Source organism: Calonectris borealis, chromosome 1 (genome assembly GCF_964195595.1).
Source record: "Calonectris borealis chromosome 1, bCalBor7.hap1.2, whole genome shotgun sequence".
In the NCBI taxonomy this organism is placed as follows: Eukaryota; Metazoa; Chordata; class Aves; order Procellariiformes; family Procellariidae; genus Calonectris; species Calonectris borealis.
This window is the reverse complement of record NC_134312.1, coordinates 86355776-86380921: the sequence shown is the minus strand read 5'-3', so window position 1 is coordinate 86380921 and position 25146 is coordinate 86355776. Positions and strand designations below refer to the sequence as shown.

The window sequence follows — 25146 nt, the reverse complement described above, 5'->3', positions numbered from 1 at the left end:
ATAATGGAGTTATATTCACAGATAATATATGCTAACATCAGTTATATCACTTAATGCAAAACATCTATTGCTTTATATAGTGTTTGCCCTATAAACTGTATCCCCAAAATCTTGTAACTAAATAATACCAGAATACAAGGAAGAAATCTGGGACATCACAAGGAGAAAGCATTGAATATATCTCCAGGTGTATGGTTTGACTAATGTATTTGTCCCACATGCTTTGTGTGTGTGTGTGTGTGTGAGACTAACATCCAGTCTATTGGCGGTTGTTAGATTGCAGTAAAAGGACAGACTGGGCCTGGTAGGAAAATGAGGGCTGATGTTCTCCTTGTTCATATCAGCTTGAATTTGTCATTGTTCTACTGTGTTACTTAGACTTATTCCACATCACGCATTACTGCTTGACCTCAGCCATGCTAGATAATTAAGAACAAATTAAACATCTGTACTACAAGAAAGTAGAGGTGAGATAAAAGCACAAAATTTGCATTTGAACAGAGATCTAAAACTGAACTTATCCTATTTGGAAAGAGGAATCTCTTTCTATTTCATACTGAAAATTCATGAGACGTAGGGTGTTTCTTTGGTTTTGAGGGTCTTTCTTCCCCTTAAATCTTTAGCTCCTGAACTTGGACTACTTAGAATTCTTTATTTGTATAAAAACAAAAATCAAAAAACCCCACCCCAAACCACTTGCTATGAATTAAAAGATAAATCTGAAAATATTTAAGGATAACAGAAATATTTCCCCCAAATTAATAGATTTTATTGTATTTTTTATGATTTTTGGGGGGCCAACTCATTATTTTGAACATTGGCAAAGCTTATTTGGACACTGAGCAAGCAGGCATTGCAGGTAACTCTTTGCACCCTCCCTTCAGGTACTTATACATATTGATAAGAACCGCCTGAGCCTTCTCTTCTCCAGGCTAAACAGTTCCAGCTCTCTCAGGCTTTCCTCATATGAGAGATACTCTAGTCCCATAATTCCCATAATCATCTTTGTGGCCCTTCACTGAACTCTCTCCAGTACTCCATATGTCTTTTGAACTGAAGATCGTAGAACTGGACACAGGACTCTAGGTATGGCCTTACCAGAGCTGAGTAAAGGGGGAGGATCATTTCCCTTGACCTGCTGTTTGCATCAAAGGACCTTGCTGTAGTGAAGTTTGGTGACTGTACTTGTAAATTCTTCATCAGCCCCAAGGATCTACTGAAATAACCCAAACCCTCATGGAAGACCCAAGGGTATTCTTCAACCATAAGTGAACCGTTCAGTCTGGAACTTGTTTGATGGCATGCTCTTTCCGAGGACAGGCATACATTTCTGTTCTCAACAATTTCCTCAATTTCCTCAGCATGAGAGAAAAAAAAGTATAGCTAAGCTTTCAAATTTTTCCTCATAACTTTGCATGATGAGGAACTACATTTCAGAGCTCATTCTTTTAATTATACCATAGGAAGCATTACTATGCCACAGGGGGAATTCTTGTTTATACTCTTTCTTTTCCATCCATTATGGGAGTAATTCAGATGCCAACCCTTATTTAATTTATTGTGCTGTGTAAAAAAACTACTGGCTTTTTCTGGCTCCTGAGATAACTAGTCTATTGGCAGGAGGAGTATCAAATGACCCATCATTCGCTATCTTCCGTGCCTCAAAATGTGGGCTATATAAACCAGAAGCATTTTGGTTATTCGTTTCTCCTATCTTTCCCTCTGCTGCCACCATATGGTTAAGCGTCAGTAAGTCAAGAGATTATGAACTACCTGGGTTTTTAGAATGGCATTTGTCTGCTTTTGCCAGTTCTTTTTTTTGCATTCAAAAAATACCTCAGTTGGTAGGTATGCATTATTGATCTTTCAGTGAAAATGTTGAAGATACATACTGTCTCAAGGAAAGGCCATGCGGGCTCTGGAGAGAGGCACCATGTGTTTGACTGTGTTTCTTATGAGCCACTTTTTCTTGACTACAGGATCTGGGAATCCCCACTCCTCCAGGCTGCCAAAGAGAACAATCTCCCAGCCATTAGGAAACTTCTCACTGACGGAACATGTGATATCTATCAGAAAGGTAACTCGATTATTTGTGACAAATGTTTTTTTGTGGAAGGCAAGAGCCTGCTACAACGAGTAGAGTAGCATGTTTGTTAGTTTGCTAAAATATTTGCATTAGTAGACTCAAACTACTTGACTGTATGTCAGCAGCTTTGCAACAAAGTGAGTTTTCTAACTTGGAGGGCTCATCAAACCCTAAAGGAATGGTGAAGATCAGAGGTTTATAGCTTGAATGGGCCTTTTTTCTAGAAGGACTGAGAAGATGGTTTACTGTGGAAGGTGGTCAGTGGAAGGGCTGTGTGCCCATTCACTTCACGCCTAAGTCTGCTGTCACTTACAAACACCTGAAGCCTCTGTTCAGCTTTCAGATTTTGATGGGGTGAAGGACAGAGACTATGTAGTTATGTGGCTGTTACCATGTCATATGATGAAACGGCACCTGGCAGTACTCAAGGGAGGACCTAGCACTCCCATAATTCTCCACCCCAATAAAATAATTTCTGCTTTTGTCCCATATAGTTGAATGTCTAGATGACTCTTATGCTTCTCCTATTGTTTTTAGGTGCAGTGGGGGAGACTGCCCTTCATATAGCTGCCTTGTATGATAATGTGGAGGCTGCAGTGGCTCTGATGGAAGCAGCTCCAGAGCTTGTCAATGAGAGGATGACATCAGAGCTCTATGATGGTAACATCTCAGGGCATGAGGATGGGCAAGATTCTCTGCAGGGGGAGGGAGAAAGTACTACCTGTACATTTATGAAAGTGGCTTATACTATTCCTGGTTCAATATATTGCTGAACTATTACATAGCAAAACCTACATACAAATGGCTCCTCACCATTCATGGAAGGTGAAATTATATTTAACCCAAGTGCATACATGTGCAAACATGCAAATGCATAATTGACAAACCCTTAACCACAGATGGGCCTGTTGGCTATAGTGGGATTGCAAGGGTATGTACAGTTTGCTTTCTGCCGTAGTCACGTGTAGCAAAGGGGACACCTACCCGATCTCCTCTGAAAGGAGGAAAAAAAGGTTCTTTGGTTGACAAAGAATAGGGATTGAAAGCAAATATGACCACTGCTTTTGAGTCTAGACTCTGAGACAGGTTTTTAAAGAATGGTTCTGATTGACTACACAGAAATGCCAGACAGAATCCTGAAACCACTAAAATAATAATGATGCGGGTTTAAAAATTCTAATACCTAGTTTGATGGATTAGAGCAAGTCTTCTTTGGAAGCTTTCTTTTGGCCTGGCCTTCATGTCCCATGAAGGAAAGCATAATCCTTTCTGAGAGACATGAGCTTTCAGTATGCTTCCTGGAAGAGTGTGGCATGTCTTGTTTTTCCCCAGAAAAAATCTAGAAAGTGCATCCTGTTGGTTTTTTTGGCAGGTTGTAAAGTCAGTTTTTATGAATTCATAAAAGGTTGAAATAGAATGAGCCTTCTGGAAAATCAGTAGTCCAACCTTCTGCATGCAACAGGGATAACTTCAAAGCTAAATCATATAGCCACTATGGATGCAGTTCCAAAAAAACTTATATTTACCATGAGTGAAATGTGAACTGCAGGCTACTGATCAGCCTGAAGCTGCTTTCTTGGAAGGTGAGGTTTTATTTCTGTGTCTTCCAGGGCAGACAGCTCTCCACATTGCAGCAGTGAACCAGAACATCACTTTGGTGAAGGCTTTACTCAGGAGGGGGGCCAATGCCTGCACAGCACAGGCCACTGGATACTTCTTCAGGCGCAGCTCCCAGAGTCTTCTTTATTTCGGTACAGCCTTATCTTCTCCCCTTGCTGCTATGGGAGGCAACCAGCAGAGTGATGAGGGAATATAAGGGAAGTTTGCTTTAGTCCCCATCTGAACTGGATAAGCAGAGGTTCCTGTCTCCAAGTCACACACTTTTTAGCAGAGAGTAAGACTCCATCTGAGTATGTAAATACTACATAAATATAAATATGTAAATCATACATATTTTATGTATTTGCATGTATACAATAAATACATATTGCATAAGAATTAAAATTTAATTTCTTCCTAGCAACATATACTGCAACTTACTTGCCAAACTTCTTATGAAGATAATCTGAAAAGAATACTTCCTCCTTTTAGTGCTGTGTGAGGCAGGTCTTCTTTTCCTTTCTGAGTAGGATGAGGAGTGAGGCAGGAAATTTACAGGTTACCTGAAGTAACTCTTCCTTTCATAAACTCTGGCTTCATAGCATGGATAGCTTTCCCTCAACGTGCTTCAACCTTTCCTGCCTCCTGGGGTCTTAATGTTGTTTCTCCCCATTCCTTTCTTTGCAGGAGAACATGTTTTATCATTTGCTGCCTGTGTGGGAAATGAGGAAATTGTACAGTTGCTCATTGAAAATGGAGCTGACATCAGAGCCCAAGATTATCTGGGTAGGTGCTGTGGGGCTTAGTGAATTGTATACAGTGGATCTGGACACTTTAAATCAGATACTGTCATCTGTGCACGCACATATTTTTCTCTTATTACAAACAGCTGTGGGATGAGGGATGTGAGGAAAATGAAAGTCACTGTTAATGGCATCAGTCAATTGGCAGTCTTTGCACAGGGCTGGGCTATTCCATGTACTTTTTCTGGTCTGCTTCCTTCATAGGTAACACTGTTCTTCACATCCTGGTTCTCCAACCTAATAAGACATTTGCCTGCCACATGTACAGCCTGATACTTTCCTATGACAGGAACAAAGAGGGACCAGGATCACTTGAATTGATTCCTAACAATGAGGGGCTTACTCCATTCAAACTGGCTGGAGTTGAGGGCAACACTGTGGTGAGTTTAAGTGACACAGTTGCCTCCATACAAAAGAGGTTATTCAGAAACAGAGAACTTGAAATAACATCATCCAGACCAAGCGAGTTTGTGCATGTTCTTAGTGGGTAGAAGATACATAACAAGTCCTTCTTTTATTTTGCCAGAAGTCTCATGTAGGACCAGAAAACCTGTACAAGAAATTTCTTTATCTTAATGAAAGAAACGAGTGCTTAAAGAATAGATCTTTTGACCCAATTTTTGAAGCATTTGAGTTAAACAGGTATTAATAGAAAGATCCACTCCAAGTAATTTTTTAAAAGTTCTGACTGAAATTATTGTCTTTGTTGTCTAGATTTCATTACCCTAAATGTGACACACAGGAAACTTCTTCAGGTATCCACAGACATTTATTTGTAGTCAAGAACTCAATATTTAATGTAAACTCTCATCCTCCCCCTTAACAAAAAGACAAAGATGGTTAGTGTTTCTTCTGTAGATCCACAAAGGACGGGATCATTTCCTTTGCCAAACCTCTTTCCTGATAACTTGTAGAAGAGTGTAAAAGAATTTTTTTTTCTAATCAACATATAATTCCATATGAAATCTATTGTCAAGATGTATAACTGTGTCAAATAACTTCAGCAGTTTGATTAGAATTTAGAATAGAAATCACTCATCCTTTACCTTGAGCATGAGGTAATAATCAAATGGGATTCAGAAAAAGTTCTTCTGCTTCTTAACCTGCTATAATTGTTCCTGAGCGATACGAAAACCACAAAAACTACCAAGTTCAAGGAAGATACGTTGTAATTAAGGGGTTTTGATAACTTTATTTGTTTTCATTGCAAATACACTATATACTGGAAAATTTTGATATCCTCCACCCCCTTCTTTTCTCCTCAGATGTTTCAATACCTTATGCAGAAGCGGAAGTACAATCTCTGGTCCTTTGGCCCCTTGATCACTGTGCTCTATGATCTCACAGAGATTGACTCCTGGGCTGAAGATCAGTCCTTCCTTGAGCTCATTGTCTCAACCAAGAAGAGAGAGGTACTGTGGGCACCACATGCTTTCTATGTGCAGACTATGGTGATTATAAAGGAGAAGAATGATGAATTTGAAGGCTTAGGCTCTTTTTTATATTATCCGTAGAGCGAGGACTTTGTACCATGTGCTGCAGGGAATACGTGAAATGTAGCAGCTTTTTAATGATCTGCTACATCTTGATGCTTTACACACAGTTTCTTCTGAGGTGTGAAACTTGCAGATGATTGAAAGAATTGCAAGCTACAGGAAATGACATTGTGTGATTCAGTAAAGGGTTCTCTCTCTTTCACCAGGCTCAAAGATATCAGTAACAAGAAGCTCCAGAGTAGCTCTAGCAAGTAGCTTTCTATAACTGTGGTACTGATTAATTCTCACAATGTCCCTGTGAGACATGACTATGTTCAGAAATCCTAAACTGGAATGCATTTTAAACCACTCATTATTATTCTTCTCTTCATTTAATGACATTTCTTGTCCAGGTTATGACTCAAAGTAGGTGAATTATCTCTGCTGTAGGCTCAAAAATTTGTAAAGGGATCACTTTATAAATAAAGTGATAAATAGCATCGTGTAATGGTAAGCTTAGACAGATCTACTTAAAACTTTTAAGGTACACTACCCTATCAGTTGTAATCACCTTAAATAATCCTCATAGGATAGGAAAATGAATCAGAAGACACTTTAATTAGCACAATTCTATTCATCCTGTATTATTTCCATCTATCAAGATTTTAGTCAAACTTCTCTAACAAAAGTTTCAGCTACTAGAGAGTTTTGCACAATGTGGAGGAAGTCTATGAAACTCTCATCTGCTTTTATTTAAAATCCTCTAAATTTCTATGTGTGGTGATACATACAGAAATTCAGGGGCAAGAAGTCTATGTCAAAAAAATAGAACAATCTTAGAAGTTGTCCAGAAGACTAAACCATAATCCTAAAAGAAAGAAGAATATTGTGCCTCTGTCTTCTCCCAAAACATATAGTGCAGGCAGATCCAAGATTCCTAATTTCAGAGGATGAGATGTCCCCAAATACCATGAGATATTATGAATTCTTTATTTTCCAGAATGCTCTTAAATATGAGTAATTGCAATTTTTGCATGCATAAATAGTAATTATTTTTTGTATTTGATATATATTTTGGTCCAAAATGTTTGCTGTCTCCTCTAGAAGAATGCAATGTGTAACCCCATCCTATCATACCCTTCCAGTCCAGTATTGGACTAGAGTAGCATTTTTAGGCCCCAACCAGAAGCAGGTTCCTCTTGTATTAAGGGGGATGCATATACAAATAGGTATTAATATATATTTTCTGACACTTAAGTGGATGAAAAGTGGCAAAAATAGAAGGGAACTAAGCTACAGGAAGATTATAGTAAGCTTCTAAACTTATATCATCCTTTTGAAAATGAATTTTACTCTCCTATGCAAAGAATTCTAGAATACTGACTTCTACACAAAACAGAACACCTAAAGCTATCTAGCTAGGTTCATTATCTCTCACTTCCTTTTGATCCTTCAGAATATTTCTTAGGCCATTCAAGAGTCATGTCCATTTAGTGAAACAGGGATATTCCTTGCACTTTGCACAATCTGTCTTTGGCTGTCTTAGAGGAAACAGGGCAATGTGGCAAAAGAAGGAAAACATCTAGAGTGCAGTAAGAAGTGTTCCTTTAATGTAACGCGCTCATGCCACTTTGACTTATGTCTCCTTATTGCTTATCACAGTGATCCCCTAAACATTACAACAGGAAGTGGGTCTAGAAGCATTTAATAAAGTGCGTGGGTCAAATTCATAAGCAAGGTGTAAACTACACCATGTTTGTCCTACTTATGCTCTAAGTGTCAGTCTTCTAGCAGAAGCTGAAGGCTTGATATAGACAATTGAATTAAGTAGCACCGAAATAACAATGCAGAAACTTAAAATGTAATATCTTTACAGAAGCCATGAAGCTTTAGGCAAGTAGTAATCTCATTTGGAAACATGCAATTGATTTTCTTATCCTGAATCATCTCATACAAAAGACGTGTATTGCTGTGCTAACAGAAATAGTCTGTCATCCTCAGTTCTATGTTCCCACACACAACAAAAACATTTCAAAGGTTTATCAGATACATTTTAGTTGTTAGTCTTTTTTTTACCCTCAAGATGCCATCAGAACTGAGCGTAATTTCCAATCAGTTATATATATGCCTTTGTTTCCCTTTTACAGAAAAGGCCTTGTTGACATTTTGGCACTCAGTTGGCAACCTCAGAAAGGATTCTTGAGCTTATCGCTCATGTGAACCCTGCATATGTTCTGTGAGAACAGTCAAATAAATTTTTCCCTTTTTTATAGGTAGAGAAACTGCAAATGAAATAACACTGGCTGTCTTAAAGTAGCTGAATCCAACTGCTTTTGACTATCTCTGGAGTAGATCGAGGCCCTTGACCTACAAAACAAACTTTGATCCTTCATAAACATACCAGCCATAGTACTCTTTCTAGACTTTCAGTATTTACATATTCTACTGACATCAATAGAAATTACACTTCCATATAGGGAAGACAGATGAAGGACTACAGGCTCACTCTTCAACTGTAGGAAACCATTACAATTATAGCTTCAGTTCAGCTATACTGATTTCTTCCAGATTGGGAATGGACCCTAAACAGTTATAATGAGATGACAGAAAAACACAAGAAGACTCCATGCTGATTTTCTGGGCTTGCAGGTGCCAATAAACAAAATATCTTTGTTTTACTTTCACTTTAACAAAATACGGCTTATAACTGAATGCAAAATTTGGTCTTGAAAATACTTCAAGGCGATCCATTTGATTCCAAAGTAGAGATCTAACCCTTCAACTACTGCAGATCTTGGAGGCCATGATAACCTGAATCAGTATCATCCACTTACTTTGAAAATAACATTTTTTATTTCTGTAGAACATACTTCCTCGCAGTGGGACTTTATGTAGTTTATGACCACTAGGGAATCACGGGCCAAATTTTTCAAAAGAACTCAGTATGAAAAGACCCTAATATTCTCTCTTCCATTTTATTCATATCAGCATAGTGCTCACTATGGTGTTGAATACACCCCAATAGTGCATTATATAAAATTAACATCTTTCCCATGTGGTTCATTCTTTCTTCACAGACTAGTTTACTAAGCAGAACGTCTAGTTTTGGGTGGACTTGAGAGTGATTACTTTTTTGCACACAATATTGTGTGTTCATATTGGACAAATTAAGCTAAAGAAGTGCACTTGGTCTAGGTTCATCCCATCTAACTTTTGTCACCAACTGAGGTGTTTCTTTAAGGAATACAGATTCCCTAAGTTTTACATGTAGTTGATGGAAAAATGCAAGTAACTAAGTATCTCCAGAAAGCAATTTAGATCTCAGGTGAGCGGAATGGCAGTCTGTAGGACCCTATTGCCTACAAGGAGAGAAATCTTAGGATAACCACATCACTAATGAAGATACCTCCTTTAGGTACTTAAAGTTATGTGATGGGGTTACTTATAGTAGTGATACTCTAAGGACATAGGTGAGGTAAATTTTGTAGGAAGAAATAATGACATTTATTGGATAGTTCATGTAGCCACAATTTCATCTTGTCCTAGGAAAACAGTTTAAAAGAATGGAGTGACATTGATTTTTCCAAGTTTTATAGTTGTCATCCCAGCAGCAAATCAATAGATTCACTCAGAAGCATAGATTAACAATGTTCAACAGAGGAAAAGATGTTGAATTTTTTTTTCGTATCATCTCACTGTATTTTCTTTGTCCTTTATATGCATGTGTGCAAATCAACTAGATCAACCACTTAAGAAAATTTCTGGATTCTTCCTGTTAGTTTTTGAAATGGAATGGTATGATAGGAGAGGATTCTTCCCTCCAGTGCTCATAACTCCACTGCTCTTACTTTTTATAGAGCCTCTTTGTCACTTCTAAAACTGTGGTCTCAACTTTTTTTGATGAAGCTTTCTTTTTGTATAGAATCCCTCAGCTACACTGTATGTATGGATATATGCAGATCTTTGACAGAAACACAACTGCAATTTATGCAGCAGCACTATTTTTCATATCCGGCAAGATGCTCACTGAAGCTTCTGTTTATTCCTGGAAATGTGTGTAGTCTTCTAGATATATTTGAGCTGCACCACTGAGATTCTAAAAAGAAGGGCCCAAACTTTAAATATAATATAAATAATCTAAAGGAAGTAAGTTGAAAGAGCCTGGTTTTTTTCACAGTATATCTCACTGCAGGTATACTGCACTTTTTATCATCATAGCTGAATGGTGAAAACTTTTGAAAATCTAGTCAATTAACAGGCTGCATTTAGACAGAAATAAAGGAACTTTGGAAATCTTTCCAAAGTCCTCTTAGTTGTCTGCTAAATTACGGTAATATCAGTGTCAGTTTTTCAAAAAGAGCTAATGATCTAAAGGACCTTTTGATATGTTTCCTAGAGATTAAGAGTTTCCACAAATGCAAGTGAAGTTGATAGAAATAGCTGTTGAAACCAACATTAACTTACGTGTATAAATGCAGAACTCCAATCTGGAGAAAAAAATCTAAGCGAATTTCACAAGATTGCACAGAAACTTTTTTCTGTAGCTGAAAATAGAAACTAATTTACCTTATTTTCAATTCTATGTTCTAATAATGATGTATATTTTATGCAGAGGAGAGTATCTGTCTGCTGTAAAGTGCTGTCTTACTTAACAGAAAATGTTCTTCAAAATTGACTCCAGTTACAGTAAAAGACAATTCATGGATTGAAGTAGTTTTGTACGTATTTGAATCCCTACAGTTCAGAGGATCTATAAAATTTCTGATACTGTAAGGTTAGCCCATCCCTAATATGTCTATATCTTAATATAACAATAATTAGTTAATAATAATACCTTTTATTTTCTGTAACACATCCTCATACATTTGCATTCATGAATGTAGACCATAGGTCTGTCTCAAATGTTTATATGCTTACAGGCCTACACAGACAACAAACTTATTCCACTGTCATCTAACATGCTTCTCTTGCACTTCCCACTGGCAATCAAAAGCTGTTCTCTGCAGGATATTTTTTTTTACTTTTTTTCAAAGCTCTTTACTGGCAAACTGAGCAAATCCAAACCCTCTTGAGCACTCCATTTTTGCAAAATAAATTCAGCATCCTAATGCTCCACACAGTAGGTGAGTGTAGTTTTTTAACATTCTCCCAGGAAACAGTGTGAATGATGCTTATAAACAAATGTCCTTATGGCAATTAATTCCTTCTTTTTATCTTTCTCAGGCACGCCAGATCTTGGACCTAACACCTGTGAAGGAGCTGGTGAGCCTGAAGTGGAATATGTATGGTCGTCCCTATTTCTGTTTCCTGGCTTTATTCTATATACTCTACATGGTCTGCTTCACTATGTGCTGCGTCTACCGACCACTGAAACCCCGAACAGGCAACAAAACAAGCAGCAGAGACAATACAATCTATGTCCAGAAAATGCTGCAGGTACTGTGTCTATAGGAGTCAGAGCCCCATAGGCAGCATTGGGCAATTCTAATCTAACCTACTTAACCGGAAAGTCCAAGTCTTTCCCAGTTGCCAGCTATTGCATCTGTCCTCCTTCTCTCTTTCCGCCAGCTGACCTTTGTCAGTGAGGAACATGAGGTATGCTCTGTTCTCCGTTGCGGCGGCTGGGCCAGTTCCTGCGGCCTTGTCAGGCCAAGTCATGTTTATTACACTAATAGTGGGCCTTCTTTTCCCCCATCCTCTTTTTTAATTTCCTTTCACTTCCTTTAAAATTTAATTTTAATTTCCTTTCACTCCTTTTTTTTTTAATTTCAGGAATCATATATGACATATGAGGATGAGCTGAGGCTGGTGGGGGAGCTGATCACAGTCATTGGAGCTGTAGTAATTTTGATCCTTGAGGTAAGAGAAACAGTGAGTTATATAGTCTTGAGTTTAATCAAGACAGATTTTAATTACTAGACAAACAGTTTCTGAGTTTGTGCTCAGAACTTGGTAGGGGTTGTTTGCTTAGTCTAAGTGCTTTGATATATGCCTATGGCAATAGACACTGTCAACAATATCTATTGGATGAAACAAAGACTCTGACAATGTACTAGTAAGAGTGCAGGTGTGGAAGAAGCAATCAGAAGGACTGGCCATGCTATCAAATACTACCAGAGTAATACCACAGTTCCCATTAGCACCATCTGTGGGTCCAGCTGAATCCCAGCTGTTGCATGAGATTCTTAGAGATTCCTCACCCAGCATCTCTAACTACTCATATGTTTAGGAGTGCTGGCTGAACTGATTTTTGTGTGTATACAGCAGTGGAGATCAGTGACTGTATGGGCCGGTAACAGGAGCCTTACTCAACCAGAGTTCTGAGGTGGACATATTTAGGTGTTCTCCTTACCATGAACTCTCCAAAAAAAAAAAAGCAAAAGTTCTTTAAATCAAAACAAATACATCCACCACTTGATTTTATTATAATATGAAATAGAAGACTGAAACTTTTATATGAGAAAACTCAAATGAAGATGTCAGGGTGAAGTGAAGTAAAATGGGGCTTGTAAACAGCTTTCTCTCTGCCCATGTATGTTCCAGAAGGACAGGTCCTTCTTCTTATGTTTGGTCAGGACTCTGCGTCTACACTACAATTAACACAGTGAGTCTGAATTATAACAAACTCCTTTGATTCCCCAAGAAGGTCTTTTTTGTCTTCACTTCTGAGGCTCAGCTGTTTGTCTGGTCTCGTCTCAGTAATCTATATGAACTTCAGGCTCACAACCCTGTGCTGCAACATCTCTCTGCCACATACCAAAGTCTCTCAATCTGCCCAAGCGTTCTTAGATTTTCCAGCAATCTCTGTCACATCCCAAGAAGGGCCCACCTGACTCAGTCATTCAGTTTTTAAAGTGATATAGAAATCAAACTGTGAACCAGCAAACAAAGCAGATGCAGCTGGCCCCAAGATCCTGTGAATATTGCTGGTTACCATGACATTTAATAGTATAATGGAATCTGTCTAAGTCCTAAAGTGAATAGGATGTCTCTCTTAGATCCCAGATATCCTTAGAGTTGGAGCAGCGAAATACTTTGGACAAACCATCCTAGGAGGGCCTTTTCACATAATTGTGTAAGTACACCACTTTTTAAGTCTAATAAATATATTGTCTTTCATTTTCCCCCCTGCTGTCTGTTGCCAGATGAGCCACTTTCTCCATTCTTTTAGAGTATTCCTTCTCTTGATTTACTTCTCTTACTGGCTCAACTGATGTGTAGGAAGCCAGGCGAGTGGACAGATAGAGTTGGTAGTGCTGAGAGGTCTCTGCCTATGGGGCTGGTGGTGTGCCTGTCTTGGAATTTTTGAAAAGAAAAGAAAAAGGAGGGTAAGATTCCTTTACTGAACTTTTTTCACTGTCTCTTCTTCCTTTGCAGCATCACATATGCTTGCATGATTCTAGTAACCATGGTGATGCGTCTCACCAGCACAACTGGTGAGGTGGTGCCCATGTCCTTTGCCCTAGTGCTAGGATGGTGCAATGTCATGTACTTCGCACGAGGCTTCCAGATGCTCGGACCTTTTACCATCATGATCCAGAAGGTATAAGACACAAACAAATGTGGGCTTGTTACACACATCCTGACACCTCCTTGCAGATAGGGAGAACTGAAAGAGTACTTTTTCTCCCTCAGGATTAGCATTAATGCCAAATGGACAAGTTCTTGTCTGCACAGAGGGTTTGGGACTTTCACATTCTCGCTTTAGTGCAGACTCATGGTCTTACAATCTGGAAAATGGTTTACATAGGGTTGCATTGTGGCTTAGTTGGACAGTTGGGCCTTACGGTGGCTCTGTCTTTGCTCTACAGATGATATTTGGAGATCTTATGCGCTTTTGCTGGCTCATGGCTGTGGTGATACTAGGCTTTGCATCAGGTGAGTCTACAAAAGGAAAACAGCATTACGTTATCCCTGCCAACTTCTTTAGTATGAATTAAGTGCGTGGGTTTTTATTTATTCTCAGGTTGCCCTTTGAGTTAGCTGGCAAATGTGGTGATGATGTATAGCTTCTATTTCTTTGAGCATGGTCACTTTACAGTACTGATATCTGTTCTCATAAGTTTGGTTTTCAATTCTTGCTCTTTCTAGGGTAATAGAAATTAGGTCAATCCAGATAATTCCACATATATGTAAGTCAAGGTTTAAAAACATACTGCATTTATGATACTTGTCTTTGGAAAATGAGATTAACACACACAGATTTATTATATCCTTGAAAAAGAAAAGATCACTATTTTGAGAACAAATAAATAATCCAAGTAATTCTGCGTCATTTTATAATGGAGACCAGTGATTCTGGTCAGGGATTTGTCCTTGTTATGCTGGTTACTGCACTAGCATAGAAACACATGCAGCTCCTTCCCCAGACCACTTTGTGTTGTCAGCATCTCTTATAGGACCCTGTTGTTGCTCTTGAAATGTGACTCCCGTTGTTAAACTCTCTCTGTCTCTTTTTCCTCATTGCTCTCCTCTAGCTTTTTACATCATCTTCCAGACGGAGAACCCTGAAAACCTTGGGCAGTTCTACAACTATCCCATGTCCTTGTTCACCACATTTGAGCTGTTCCTCACTATCATTGATGGCCCTGCAAACTATGATGTGGACCTGCCCTTTATGTACAGTGTGGTATACTTTGCCTTCGCCATCATTGCCACCCTCCTTATGCTCAACTTGTTAATTGCCATGATGGGTGATACCCACTGGAGAGTGGCCCACGAGCGGGATGAGCTCTGGAGAGCCCAGGTAATCTAATTTAGGTGGTAGGGGGTTCGCTTTGAATAAAGAAGGGGAAAAGTTGTCCAGGGAAAATGTCCTAGACAGTGCAATTACTTACTCTGCCATCCATGCTCTGAAGGAGGTACTTTAAAACTTTTCCCTGACCTTCACTTTTCTCAGGGGCTAATAAAATAAACCATGTCCTTTTAATTCTGTTTTATAGTTTCTGTACATCAACCACCAAATTTCTTTCATCCTTTCTATGAGTCTGAGGTGTCTAAGTGCAAGACTGCTCTTCTGCACAACTTCTCATGTGAAACTGTCTTCCAGTATATCTTTGCCATGTGGGTATTCCTACCTTATTTCAAACAGCAGCTAGAAGCCCATGCAGCCTTTCTTGTCCATCCTGTGTCTCCCTAGTTATTTGTTCCTTACACATGGAATCTCTTGTTAAATAGAATTAAAGTTGCATCTTTTTTTACAAATCACATTTCTCTGTAACTGAAAGTTAAATTATAATTACAGGGATTGACTGAGGGGAGATAGAATGCAAGGTAATGATTACAACTAGGTCAGTAATGTCTTTAGATCCATTAAATGAAGTTGGCCTGACTCTTGCTCAAAAGGCAAAAAAATTCAACCAGATCAATTATATAGCTGCTCGACAGGAAATTTATTTCCTAGTGTTTTTCTGTAAGAAAGCAATAAGTGAAATGGTTAAATGTAGTTGTGTGGCCACATTGGTAAGTTCTGATCATAGTTAATGCAGATATAAATACTGTCCTCTTTTCTAGCTTAATTACCCTACTCATTGCCATCAGGTATAAAAGGAAAGAAATTTAACAATGTTTTAAGAGCACCATTGCTTCCTCAAAACATGGCACAGTTAGGACTGAAATAGTGAATTGCCCTGTAATAAACGGAGATTGACTCTATGATTTTTCTTCATTACATATGGAGCTGTAATGAAGCACAGTAATGGGTCAGTACTCATGAAACTGATAATTTTGAGAAAGAGTGATTTTTTTTCTAATTCATCCGAGTTCTTTCTTTTTTTTTGATACTAAAGGTTGTCGCTACTACTGTCATGCTGGAGCGGAAACTGCCACGGTGTCTCTGGCCTCGCTCTGGAATCTGTGGGCGGGAGTACGGGCTAGGAGACCGATGGTATCTCAGGTGAGTTCTCTTCTAGTGTGTGCACGTAAGGATCCCAGAAGAAGAGTCCAATGAATAGATGTTAATAAAAAGTCTTTCCAGTGGCCTGGGGAGGAGTGTTTGGAGTCCTTCCCTTCCAGAATAAAGACCCCAATCTGTTTTCTGTCTGTGATTGGTAGACAAGCACTGTTCCCCTCAGAAAGCTCTGCTGTGCAATTCCTTGTGAAATCAGCTGATGTTTTCTTATCAAGTAGTCACAGGAGGCAGACCCCATAAATTAGATGGGTTATAAGGCCTGAATTTTTCTTTCAGACTTCTCACAATGATTATCACAAAGCTTCACAGCTGTGCTTGGTTGGCTGTCCCTATCTATTAGATGCATGAAATGGCAGAGGCAGAATCAATCAATTACGCATTTAGCAGCAATGAACTGCACTATAAATGATTCAAAAACAGAACAGGATAATTAAAGGCAAGATTTCTTTCTGGTGCGAACCTAGTAACTATATTATACTTTGCGAAGACTGCATCAGGTGGCAAAGTCTTAGCTCCAGGATTTCAGTTTAGGCACTGAAACAACAAACAAACTATCTGTAGTCTAGATAACACTAGATTCCTCATTATTTCTGAGTTTAATCAATATTTATACCAGGGTGAGAAAAGATTAAACTTTGTTTGGGCATGTGCCTTTTCTAACTGAGTCACCTTTTGCTGATAAAGCCAGAAGGGGGAGTGGTGGCTGTATGAAATAGGACTTTCTGCAGGTTTTAGCAGAGAAGTGAACCTTGTGGATTTTCAGGTTTGCTGGGCAGAACAAGCAGACCTAAAATGATACCAATATGCAACACCTTCAGTCCAAGGTGCAGAATATAACTTTGCAAGAGCAATATCCCAGCAACAATTCTTCATTGGATGCTATGAGAACAGACTGTTGGTGTGATCTAGTTCTGTCAAATTACATGTATGTTCATTGTATATAGTGTGGGATAGTATTTCAGAAGACAAGTTACCAGTAATGTACAGAAGGGTTGGTGGAAGCGGAGCAGTTAAATAAAAGTTCAGTAAAAGATAAGTGACACCCCGAGGGTAGCAACCGTGGAGTATCAGAGGAGGAAAGACAAGAACAAAGGAAATGCATGAATATACATGCATATACAAAGGATCTGGAACTGGAGTCAGGTGGGGTAGGTCTGCCAATAGCTTACAGCTGGCAAAATGGAAAGGGCAAATCATGACTGCGAAATGAGTTAAAGCACAGGAAACCATGGGCAGATAAGGGTACTGAAGTCAATGATGGGGATGCAAGTCTAGGAGATAATTGTGTGCTAGCAGCTGCTAGCACCACGCCTATAATCAGTCTCCTGTTTCTGTGTAGATTTTCTGGAATGTCTGGGTCAGTAGGCATATTTTTGGGAGGGGTTTGCTTCTTGTGGCTGCTTGGTTTTGTTGATAAACTGGCATGTTTCTACTTCATTCAGTTTATGTTTTTTAATCCTCTTATAGAGTTGAAGACAGGGTTGATCCCAACAAACATAAGATGATGCGATACACAGAAGCATTTAAGGCTCAGGATAGGGATAACAATGACAAAGGTTTGGAAAAGCTGGAAATCAATAGGAACATCCTGTACAAGAAGGAACTGTCTGCTCTGTCATTGTCACGGAGCACATCCAGGACTAGTTCTCACCGTGGCTGGGAGATCCTGAGGCACAACACCTTACACCAACTTTGTGGAGAGGTTAGTCATGCCATGGAAGAGGAGGTCTATGATGTCTAAGAAGCCTCTTTTTTTACTCCACAACACAGATCACTTTTGCCACAACAGTTGTCTTCTCCAACTGTTCATACACACTCCAGCATGTTACACACATTCGTCAGCCTTGAAGGACTCTGATGGTGAACAGTTCATGGTATCTATGCTATGATATACGAATCCAGTCTTTTCCCTCCTACTTTTAAGTGTCCCTGCTGCTGCACTGATACTTGCACCAAGCTGGTGGGCTTCTCTGTGGCGGTTTGTTATGCTTTGTAATGCCCTACAGAAATGAGCAAAAGAAGCCAGCAATTGGATTTCATCCATTTACGAAGAAGTGATCAGTAAGCCCTCTCCCAGACATAAAGTATAATCTCTCCCTCCAGTTTCACAAAATCCCAATGCTCTCAGAGCAAAGAGAGCTGACTGAACTTCTGTTTTATGATTTGGTACAGTACTGAAAAAAAACCCTGTAACTAAGCTCAGGAGTGAAGATAGTTGCTGACACTGTGATGATTAAAAGGACTGTAACTACTCAGCTGGCACTCAGGGCCTGACAGATTTTGCCCTCTGAAGAAAGGCAGTCTCTATTAGCTGCATTTTCAACATTGCTATCTTAGCAGGACTGGGGGGTGTGTGTGTGTTTGTTTTTGGTTTGGTTTTCTTGTTTGTTTTTTTTTTGGTGGTGGGTTTTTTTGTTTGTTTGTTTTATTTTGTCGTTACATTAATGCACTTTAAGCTTTTGAAAATAAGTGATTGCTATTCCTGGAAGGATTCTGAAGGATCTGAAGTGGAAACTTCTTTTCCTTATGAGAGCATGTATGACTTGGTTAGGTGACTTTCAGCAGTGTGAAATTTCAGCAGAGCTATTAATGTCCCAGGTGAGCTGAAGCTGGTCTTTTGTTTTCTGTGGAAGAGTAGGATTCTGAATCATAGTTCTCTGATTTATTACTGAGCCATCAAGGTTGGGTAGTGAGCTACAATATAGCATTGAAAGAAATGGAGAGGAAATGTTAGATAGATGAATAAGAGTTATTGCAGAAGCAGTTCAGAAACTGGTGGTCTCTCTCTCTCTCTCAGAAAGTCTAAAACTATCCAATGAACAACTGAGTCATCCGCACAGTTCCCTTCCAGGCATGATGCTGTGCCACTCTGTCAGTTTGTCACCTGCCTAGGTCCTCTTTAAGAAAAATGGAGAAATATTCAGAGAAATGGACTGTCATTTCAGGGTTTTTTATATTCTCAGGAGAATGGAGTTTCATTCCAATAACAGAAGTAAGTGGAAAACAGTCCATGGTCTTAACATTTCCTTCCAACAGGACTCGTAACAGAGACTTCGCTTTTTAAGAAACCAAGGATCATTATCTAGCACTAGACTTTGAGCCAAATCACCCCAATCAAAGCAGATAATGAAAAAGCTGAATCCAGTGGATTTCTGATTGTATTAAAATATCACAGCAAACTTCTACATCTCCTTTCTTGCAGGTGCTGTAATAAGCATCATGATCTTTGCAATTATGTGTGTTTATTTAAATGTTCTCTTTCTCTTACTTGAATGTGTATTTATGCTCCAATGGAAGACTGACAGAAGACTGTCTCTCTGGAATTCAGCTGCATACTTTTGAGTTGACTCATTTGGTTGAATTGAAAGTGTTGCCTGGTCTCCCTCACTTAAGTATTGTCAGTCCTTCCCAAAACCCTTGGGGTTTGTACTGGTGGTCTATAGAGACGGGAACAATGTGGCACATAAACCAGAACTGTGAATTGCTGCTTTAATTGTAGATGAATTTTCTTTCATAGTGAATAGGAAATAGCAGGAAGCGGAGAATTGATGGCTTCCCCCTCCTTGCCCTGCCCCCAAGTATAGTAGTCTTTTCACTAGTTTGAAAACCTGTGGAAATACAATTAAGATGGAGCCACATATAGCCATTTATACAAAAGGACTCCTTTTTGTGACATAATAATAATAATATTTTAAAAGATAGTTTGAAGTATAAGCTGTGTAAGCCCTGGTTCTGATTTTTTGTTCTTCATCGCCATAAACAATAATGAGAATTTTGATCTTGGAACTCAAAACAACATATTGACATTGCAGGAGGCAGAACAGAACTCAGTTAACAGTACTAGACCTATATAGATTTCTGTATCTGCTCTCCATAAAAAGAAAAGAAAAAAATCCTGTAGCAGATATTTTTAAGGAAGTGCCTTCTCTTGCAAAATTACATTCTGTAATAGTTAGCTTTCAAACTCCTTGCACAGAACCCATGCACAGCACATCATCAGAACTGTGTGATTTATTTCCTGTCTTTGGAGATGCCTAATGTAAATAAGATACCTATTGTAAATAAGATAGAGAATCATACAATCATAGAATTTTTTGGGTTGGAAGGGTCCTTTAAAGGTTACCTTGTCCAACCCTCCTGCAATGAGCAGGGACATCTTCAACTACAGCAGGTTGCTCAGAGTCCCGTCCAACCTGACCTTGAATTTTTCCAGGGATAGGGCATCTACCACCCCTCTGGGCAACCTGTTCCAGTGTTTCACTGCCCTCATTGTAAAAAATTTCTTCCTGACTGCTATTGGAATTTGGCTTCCAGTTTCCTGAGGTGACTTGCATATCAAAAACATATCCTGGAAAAAGACCTTATACAAAAGGGGGCAGAATATTTTACCAATAGTAAATGATTCCCCAGTCAACTCTGCATAATCTTTTTGTTGATGGTGACTGGTGCAGACCATTTTTAGCATAATTTATTTGATCTGGAGGATAAACAGCTATAGAAGAAAATCTGAGGTGAGAAAAATCAGCAGATACAATGGGCACACCAGAAGCTGGAAAGATTAAATTTAATACGTAAATGTGCAATACCTACCCTCTTCCATTAGGGCATATACACATGACCTGTGCCCATGTGAACTTCAGATGATGAAGTAATAGGAGGCACTAGACTAACATTTGAGCTGGTTCAATGCAATCTGGCTCAGACTTGGAGACAGCAATGACTACAGTCACACAAAGGCAAAGTACTTGTGCTGAATATTCTGCATGAATGTGCTGCTTCAGGATTTGCTTAAATCTTTTGCATTTCGTATTATATCCTAAAATCCCGAAACAGTATTGCTCCTCCTTGCTGTTGCAAGGTGTCTTTCCTCTCCCTCCTAACAATTTTGGAATAATTTCAAAGCAGACATTCCTCTCCTCCTTGAAACTGTTAACCTCAAACTATCTTCTATGTTACTGAAGCAATTTCTGAGTTTATGATAATGTGATAAGAATTAACTTTTTGATCCAGTTGCTTGTAGTAAAATGAGAAGTATTTTGCTGAAAATAAAAATATTAAATATATGGAGTATCTTGTCTGCTTCTTTCTGTCTAAAATAAATATTATGGCCCAATTTTTGTGTTAGTTTCTCTAGTAGCTATCATGGTCATTAGTTGACAATTTGTTTGGATTGTCATGTTTGGGCCCATGTTAAATTTTTTGGATTAAAGCTGTTTTTCCACAGCAATCCACTTCAGAAATTTCTTTACACAAAATTTATATAGAGTTTCAAATACTGATTTCCAGTTCAAAATAGGAACTATCAAGGCCCTTATTTTTTAAAATCATTGAGCATTTAGTGAAAACTGCAGTACAAGCTCTTTGGAGAAGAAGGTATATTTTCATGTTGGTGGAATGACCTATTTTGGAAGGTGAGGTGACAGTCCTTACTATAGCTGCTTGCAATAAAATACACATAGGTACAGAGAGTTTTCTCAGTAATACACATGCAAAACAGATACAGGTAGCCCAGTTTGGTGTGTATAATTATGGTTCACTGAACTTGACGTTTACACCATTTCTTAATTACTGTGATTACTGTGATTTCCTTTCTAGCCTGGTTAAGGACTTCACCTTGTATTATGCATTAAAGCACACAAGGCAAAGAAACTGCAAGTCAGACTAATGAGAAGAATCCTGATTAATTAATTTCCATAAACTCCTATTGAAGTGTCTTCTGCACTCTTGAGAAACTCAACTGTAAACAAAGGATCTTGCTTGTTTATTAGATATCAATAAAATTGCTAATATACTGAAACAATAGTTTAATTGAGCTTTGTATTTGCACTTGTTTTTTCTCTGGTTTGTAATATCTAACTTTAGTCCCAGTAATATGTGCTATTTTTTCAGATTTTTGTAATAAATACAATAACAAAACCATCTTTATCTATGTCTTGTATACAAGTAAACAAGTTAAACAACATTTTAAGTTGATGTTTTGAAAGCTTTCTTAATGGGAATAAACGAATCCAGCAAAGACTTGGTTCACAGAAGATTAAGCTAATATTTAGAGTCATTAACTATTGATTTTAAGAATAAGGTTATTTTTATTTCTGAAATGATAGCGTTTTAATCAAGCTCTCAACTATGCACAGAGAACTCTTTGGCAAGAGTTTTGGACCTGCCTTGAGAAATCTGCAGTCCAAGACAAGAAACGAAGATGTAAGCAAGTGTCTCTGAGATGGGCCATATGATAAGCCTCTGGTCTTGCTACTGTTTTATGCTAGGGTGATAATTGCAAAGTATGTAAGATCTGCTGCTATTTTTCCCTCTCTGCTGCTCCAGCATCCCTCAGCATACATGAAAACCTTGTCCTTAGAACACCTTCCTACTCATTAATCAAATGCATTGGCTGGCTGAAGTTCTCTTTTTGTTATGGTGAATTAATCGAGACTGTATCTCAGAAAGAAGCAGAACTGGGAAAGAAAATACTACAGTGTTCCATAAGCTCAACCAGCCTATAGTATCAGAATGAATGATTTTTAAAAACCTCTGAGAAGTTCTAAGTTGATCTAGGAATTTTAATATAAAATATCAGTAAATTAAAGGGGGACAATATCTGGAACACATACTAATCAACTATATTATTGGTATAGTCAAGCTGGACTAACAGCTAACTTGGCAAAACCATGCTGTATGTTGATTCCAGCCTGACTTCTGTCTGGGACATGGAGGGAAAGTTGAAGAGAAGGTGGTAGCTTCCTAGAATTCCCAAGGGGATAGCTGGGCAAACAAAATGTCAGCAACCAGATGGAAAAAGTTACAGATTCCTTGTCAGATGTGCTGATTTCTGCAGCATCTTATAGAATCATAGAACAGTTTGGGTTGGAAGGGACTTTTAAAGGTCATCTAGTCCAGTCCCCCTGCCATGGGCAGGGACATCTTCAACTAGATCAGGTTGCTCAGAGCCCTGTCAAACCTGACCTTTAATGTTTCCAGGAATAGGGCATCCACCACCTCTCTAGGCAACCTGTTCCTGTGTTTCACCACCCACATTGTAAAAAATTTCTTCCTTACATCTAGTATGAATCTACCCTCTTTTAGTTTAAAACCATTGCCCCTTGTAGTGTTGCAACAGGCCCTGCTAAAAAGTTTGTCTCCATCTTTCTTATGAGCCCCCTTTAAATACTGAAAGGCCGCAATAAGGTCTCCCCGGAGCATTCTCTTCTCCAGGTTGAATAACTCCAACTCTCTCAGCCTTTCTTCATAAGAGAGGTGTTCCATCCATCTGATCATTTTTGTGGCCCTCCTCTGAACCCGCTCCAACAGGTCCAAGTCTTTCTTGTGCTGAGGGTTCCAGAGCTGGATGCAGTACTCCAGGTGGGGTCTCACCAGAGCAGAGTCAAGGGGCAGAATCACCTCCCTTGACCTGCTGGCCACGCTTCTTTTGATGTAGCCCAGGATATGGTTGGCCTTCAGGGCTGCGAGTGCACATTGCTGGCTCATGTCCAGCTTTTTGTCCACCAGTACCCCCAAGAGAAATCTTGAGAAAGAAGTTTCCAAACTGCCCAGCTGCTTAAGTGCAGAACATCTAAAGCTTTGACTGAGATGAGTGAGGCACTTCACACCTCTTGTAGCTGTGGTTTCAGGCTTCCCACAGACCCAACCAGCTGTTAGGGTATTAGTTATTGTCTCCTCACTGTTTAAGATTATCTCCATTTGGAAAACTTTTTAAATAGGAAAAAATGAGATCTGGTTCTGGATCAAAAAGATTCTGGTTCTGGATTCAAAAAGAATTTTATGGCAAATTCTGTGGAGCAGAATAAACAGTCCTGTCTTTCAGGAAATAAGAGTAAGTTACAAATAGTGCTTGCCCAGTGCTATTCTCATTTATATTGTAAACTGTTCTCTGGCTTTTCCCATTATGCTTCCAATAAATAATAGAAAATTCACTAGCTTGCCCAGAAAAACTCTTCTGGGAGGAAATTTGACTCATTCACCCTTCACCCTTTCTTTTAGTGTTCAGTGCTTAACAAATAAAGCTCTAGGGTTTCACCTACAAGTGCCATAGACTGGACTAATTCTTCTCACAAATAAGAACCAGTGGTCACAAATCAGTGGCATTATCTATGGGAGAATTTTACAAGTCATGTTGAATTTGAAGATATAAGAAAAGCAAGTGATTAAAAAATTGAATGAAAGATTTGAGGTTAGTAGTTTTCTAGTAAGATTTATGCATTGGCTCATAGAAGAACTGGTTATAAAGGATATCTGAGATCATCCAACATCCGACCATGTCTGCCATGACTTTGTCTTCCAGAGTCTTGAAAATCTTAAAGATGGAGAGCCAAAACTCCTCTGTGCATCTGTTTCTGTGCTGCACCACCCTTGTGGTGAGAATATTTTTCCTAATGTTCAATCTGAACCTCTCAAGTCACAATTGATCGTTGTCCCTTATTATTCAGATATTAATAGCCTTCTTTATTTGAATCCTCATCACCCCAAAAAATGAAGATTTAAAATAAAATGAAATTGCAAGTCCATCTTTACTGTCTCCTGTAATTTCCCCTCTCCCATCTGGTCTTGTGCCTGTGTTTTGTCCTCCACCAGCACTTTAGAGTTCATTATGAATCTGTATAGGCTTAGATATAGACATATACAAACCACATTAATTATTGCAGAAATGAAGATATGAGTTTTATATTTACAGGTGAAAAATTTGAGCTAAAAAAAATTTACTTAATGCCACTTAGCAAATAGTATAAAGCTGGACATTTGTCTTGGTGTTTTCTGATCCCCAGTATGAACAATAACCTTGTATCCCTGGGGGTTAAGGATATACTTGATAGCAGCATTCAGATAGCCTTATGGGTCACCTTTCAAACTAGTAAGTTGTGAAGCCCTTACCTGCTGAAGGACATCGGCTGAAGCATATTGAAAGGCCTCTGGAAGTAATTTGGAGGATATGGGTCTTCATAAAGTTCCTAGCAGGCTTCGCACAAAACATCGTATAATGATAATTAGGAGAACAAGAATTTTGAAAACTGTGCTCCCTGAGAGTCTTGCTTAAAGCATATCAATAGGACAATGGAAGGCTGGTTTTGCTTTGTAGCCTCAAAGAAGACTTTCTGAAATGCTATATATATAATTGTGATATGATCAAATCATATGGGAGGAAGGAAGGAAGGAGGGAAGAAGGAGGGGAATGGTAGGAAGGAAGAAAAGAAGGGAGAGAGGAAGGGAGGAAGGAAGTAGGGAAGAAGGGAAGGGGAAAAGGAGGGAAGGAGAGAGGGA

The 25146-nt window shown here is 38.9% G+C and overlaps 1 protein-coding gene across 2 annotated transcripts in view; it reads left to right on the top strand.

Annotated features, from left to right (window-relative positions):
• LOC142090522 (transient receptor potential cation channel subfamily V member 6-like) overlaps positions 1 to 24296 on the top strand; it is a 31989-nt gene extending 7693 nt beyond the window's left edge. The window contains exons 2-16 of one of the 2 annotated variants that reach the window (XM_075168592.1): positions 1980 to 2077; positions 2624 to 2746; positions 3697 to 3837; positions 4373 to 4471; positions 4693 to 4868; positions 5754 to 5900; positions 11187 to 11399; positions 11736 to 11822; positions 12962 to 13038; positions 13341 to 13506; positions 13775 to 13841; positions 14441 to 14709; positions 15752 to 15858; positions 17341 to 17575; positions 24192 to 24296. In XM_075168592.1, coding sequence (XP_075024693.1) covers positions 1980 to 2077; positions 2624 to 2746; positions 3697 to 3837; positions 4373 to 4471; positions 4693 to 4868; positions 5754 to 5900; positions 11187 to 11399; positions 11736 to 11822; positions 12962 to 13038; positions 13341 to 13506; positions 13775 to 13841; positions 14441 to 14709; positions 15752 to 15858; positions 17341 to 17575; positions 24192 to 24296 — 2110 coding nt within the window. Of the gene's footprint in view, positions 1 to 1979; positions 2078 to 2623; positions 2747 to 3696; positions 3838 to 4372; positions 4472 to 4692; positions 4869 to 5753; positions 5901 to 11186; positions 11400 to 11735; positions 11823 to 12961; positions 13039 to 13340; positions 13507 to 13774; positions 13842 to 14440; positions 14710 to 15751; positions 15859 to 17340; positions 17680 to 24191 lie in introns of those variants that run through there. The other variant, XM_075168681.1, reaches the window with a different exon arrangement.
• The last annotated feature ends 850 nt before the right edge of the window (positions 24297 to 25146 follow it).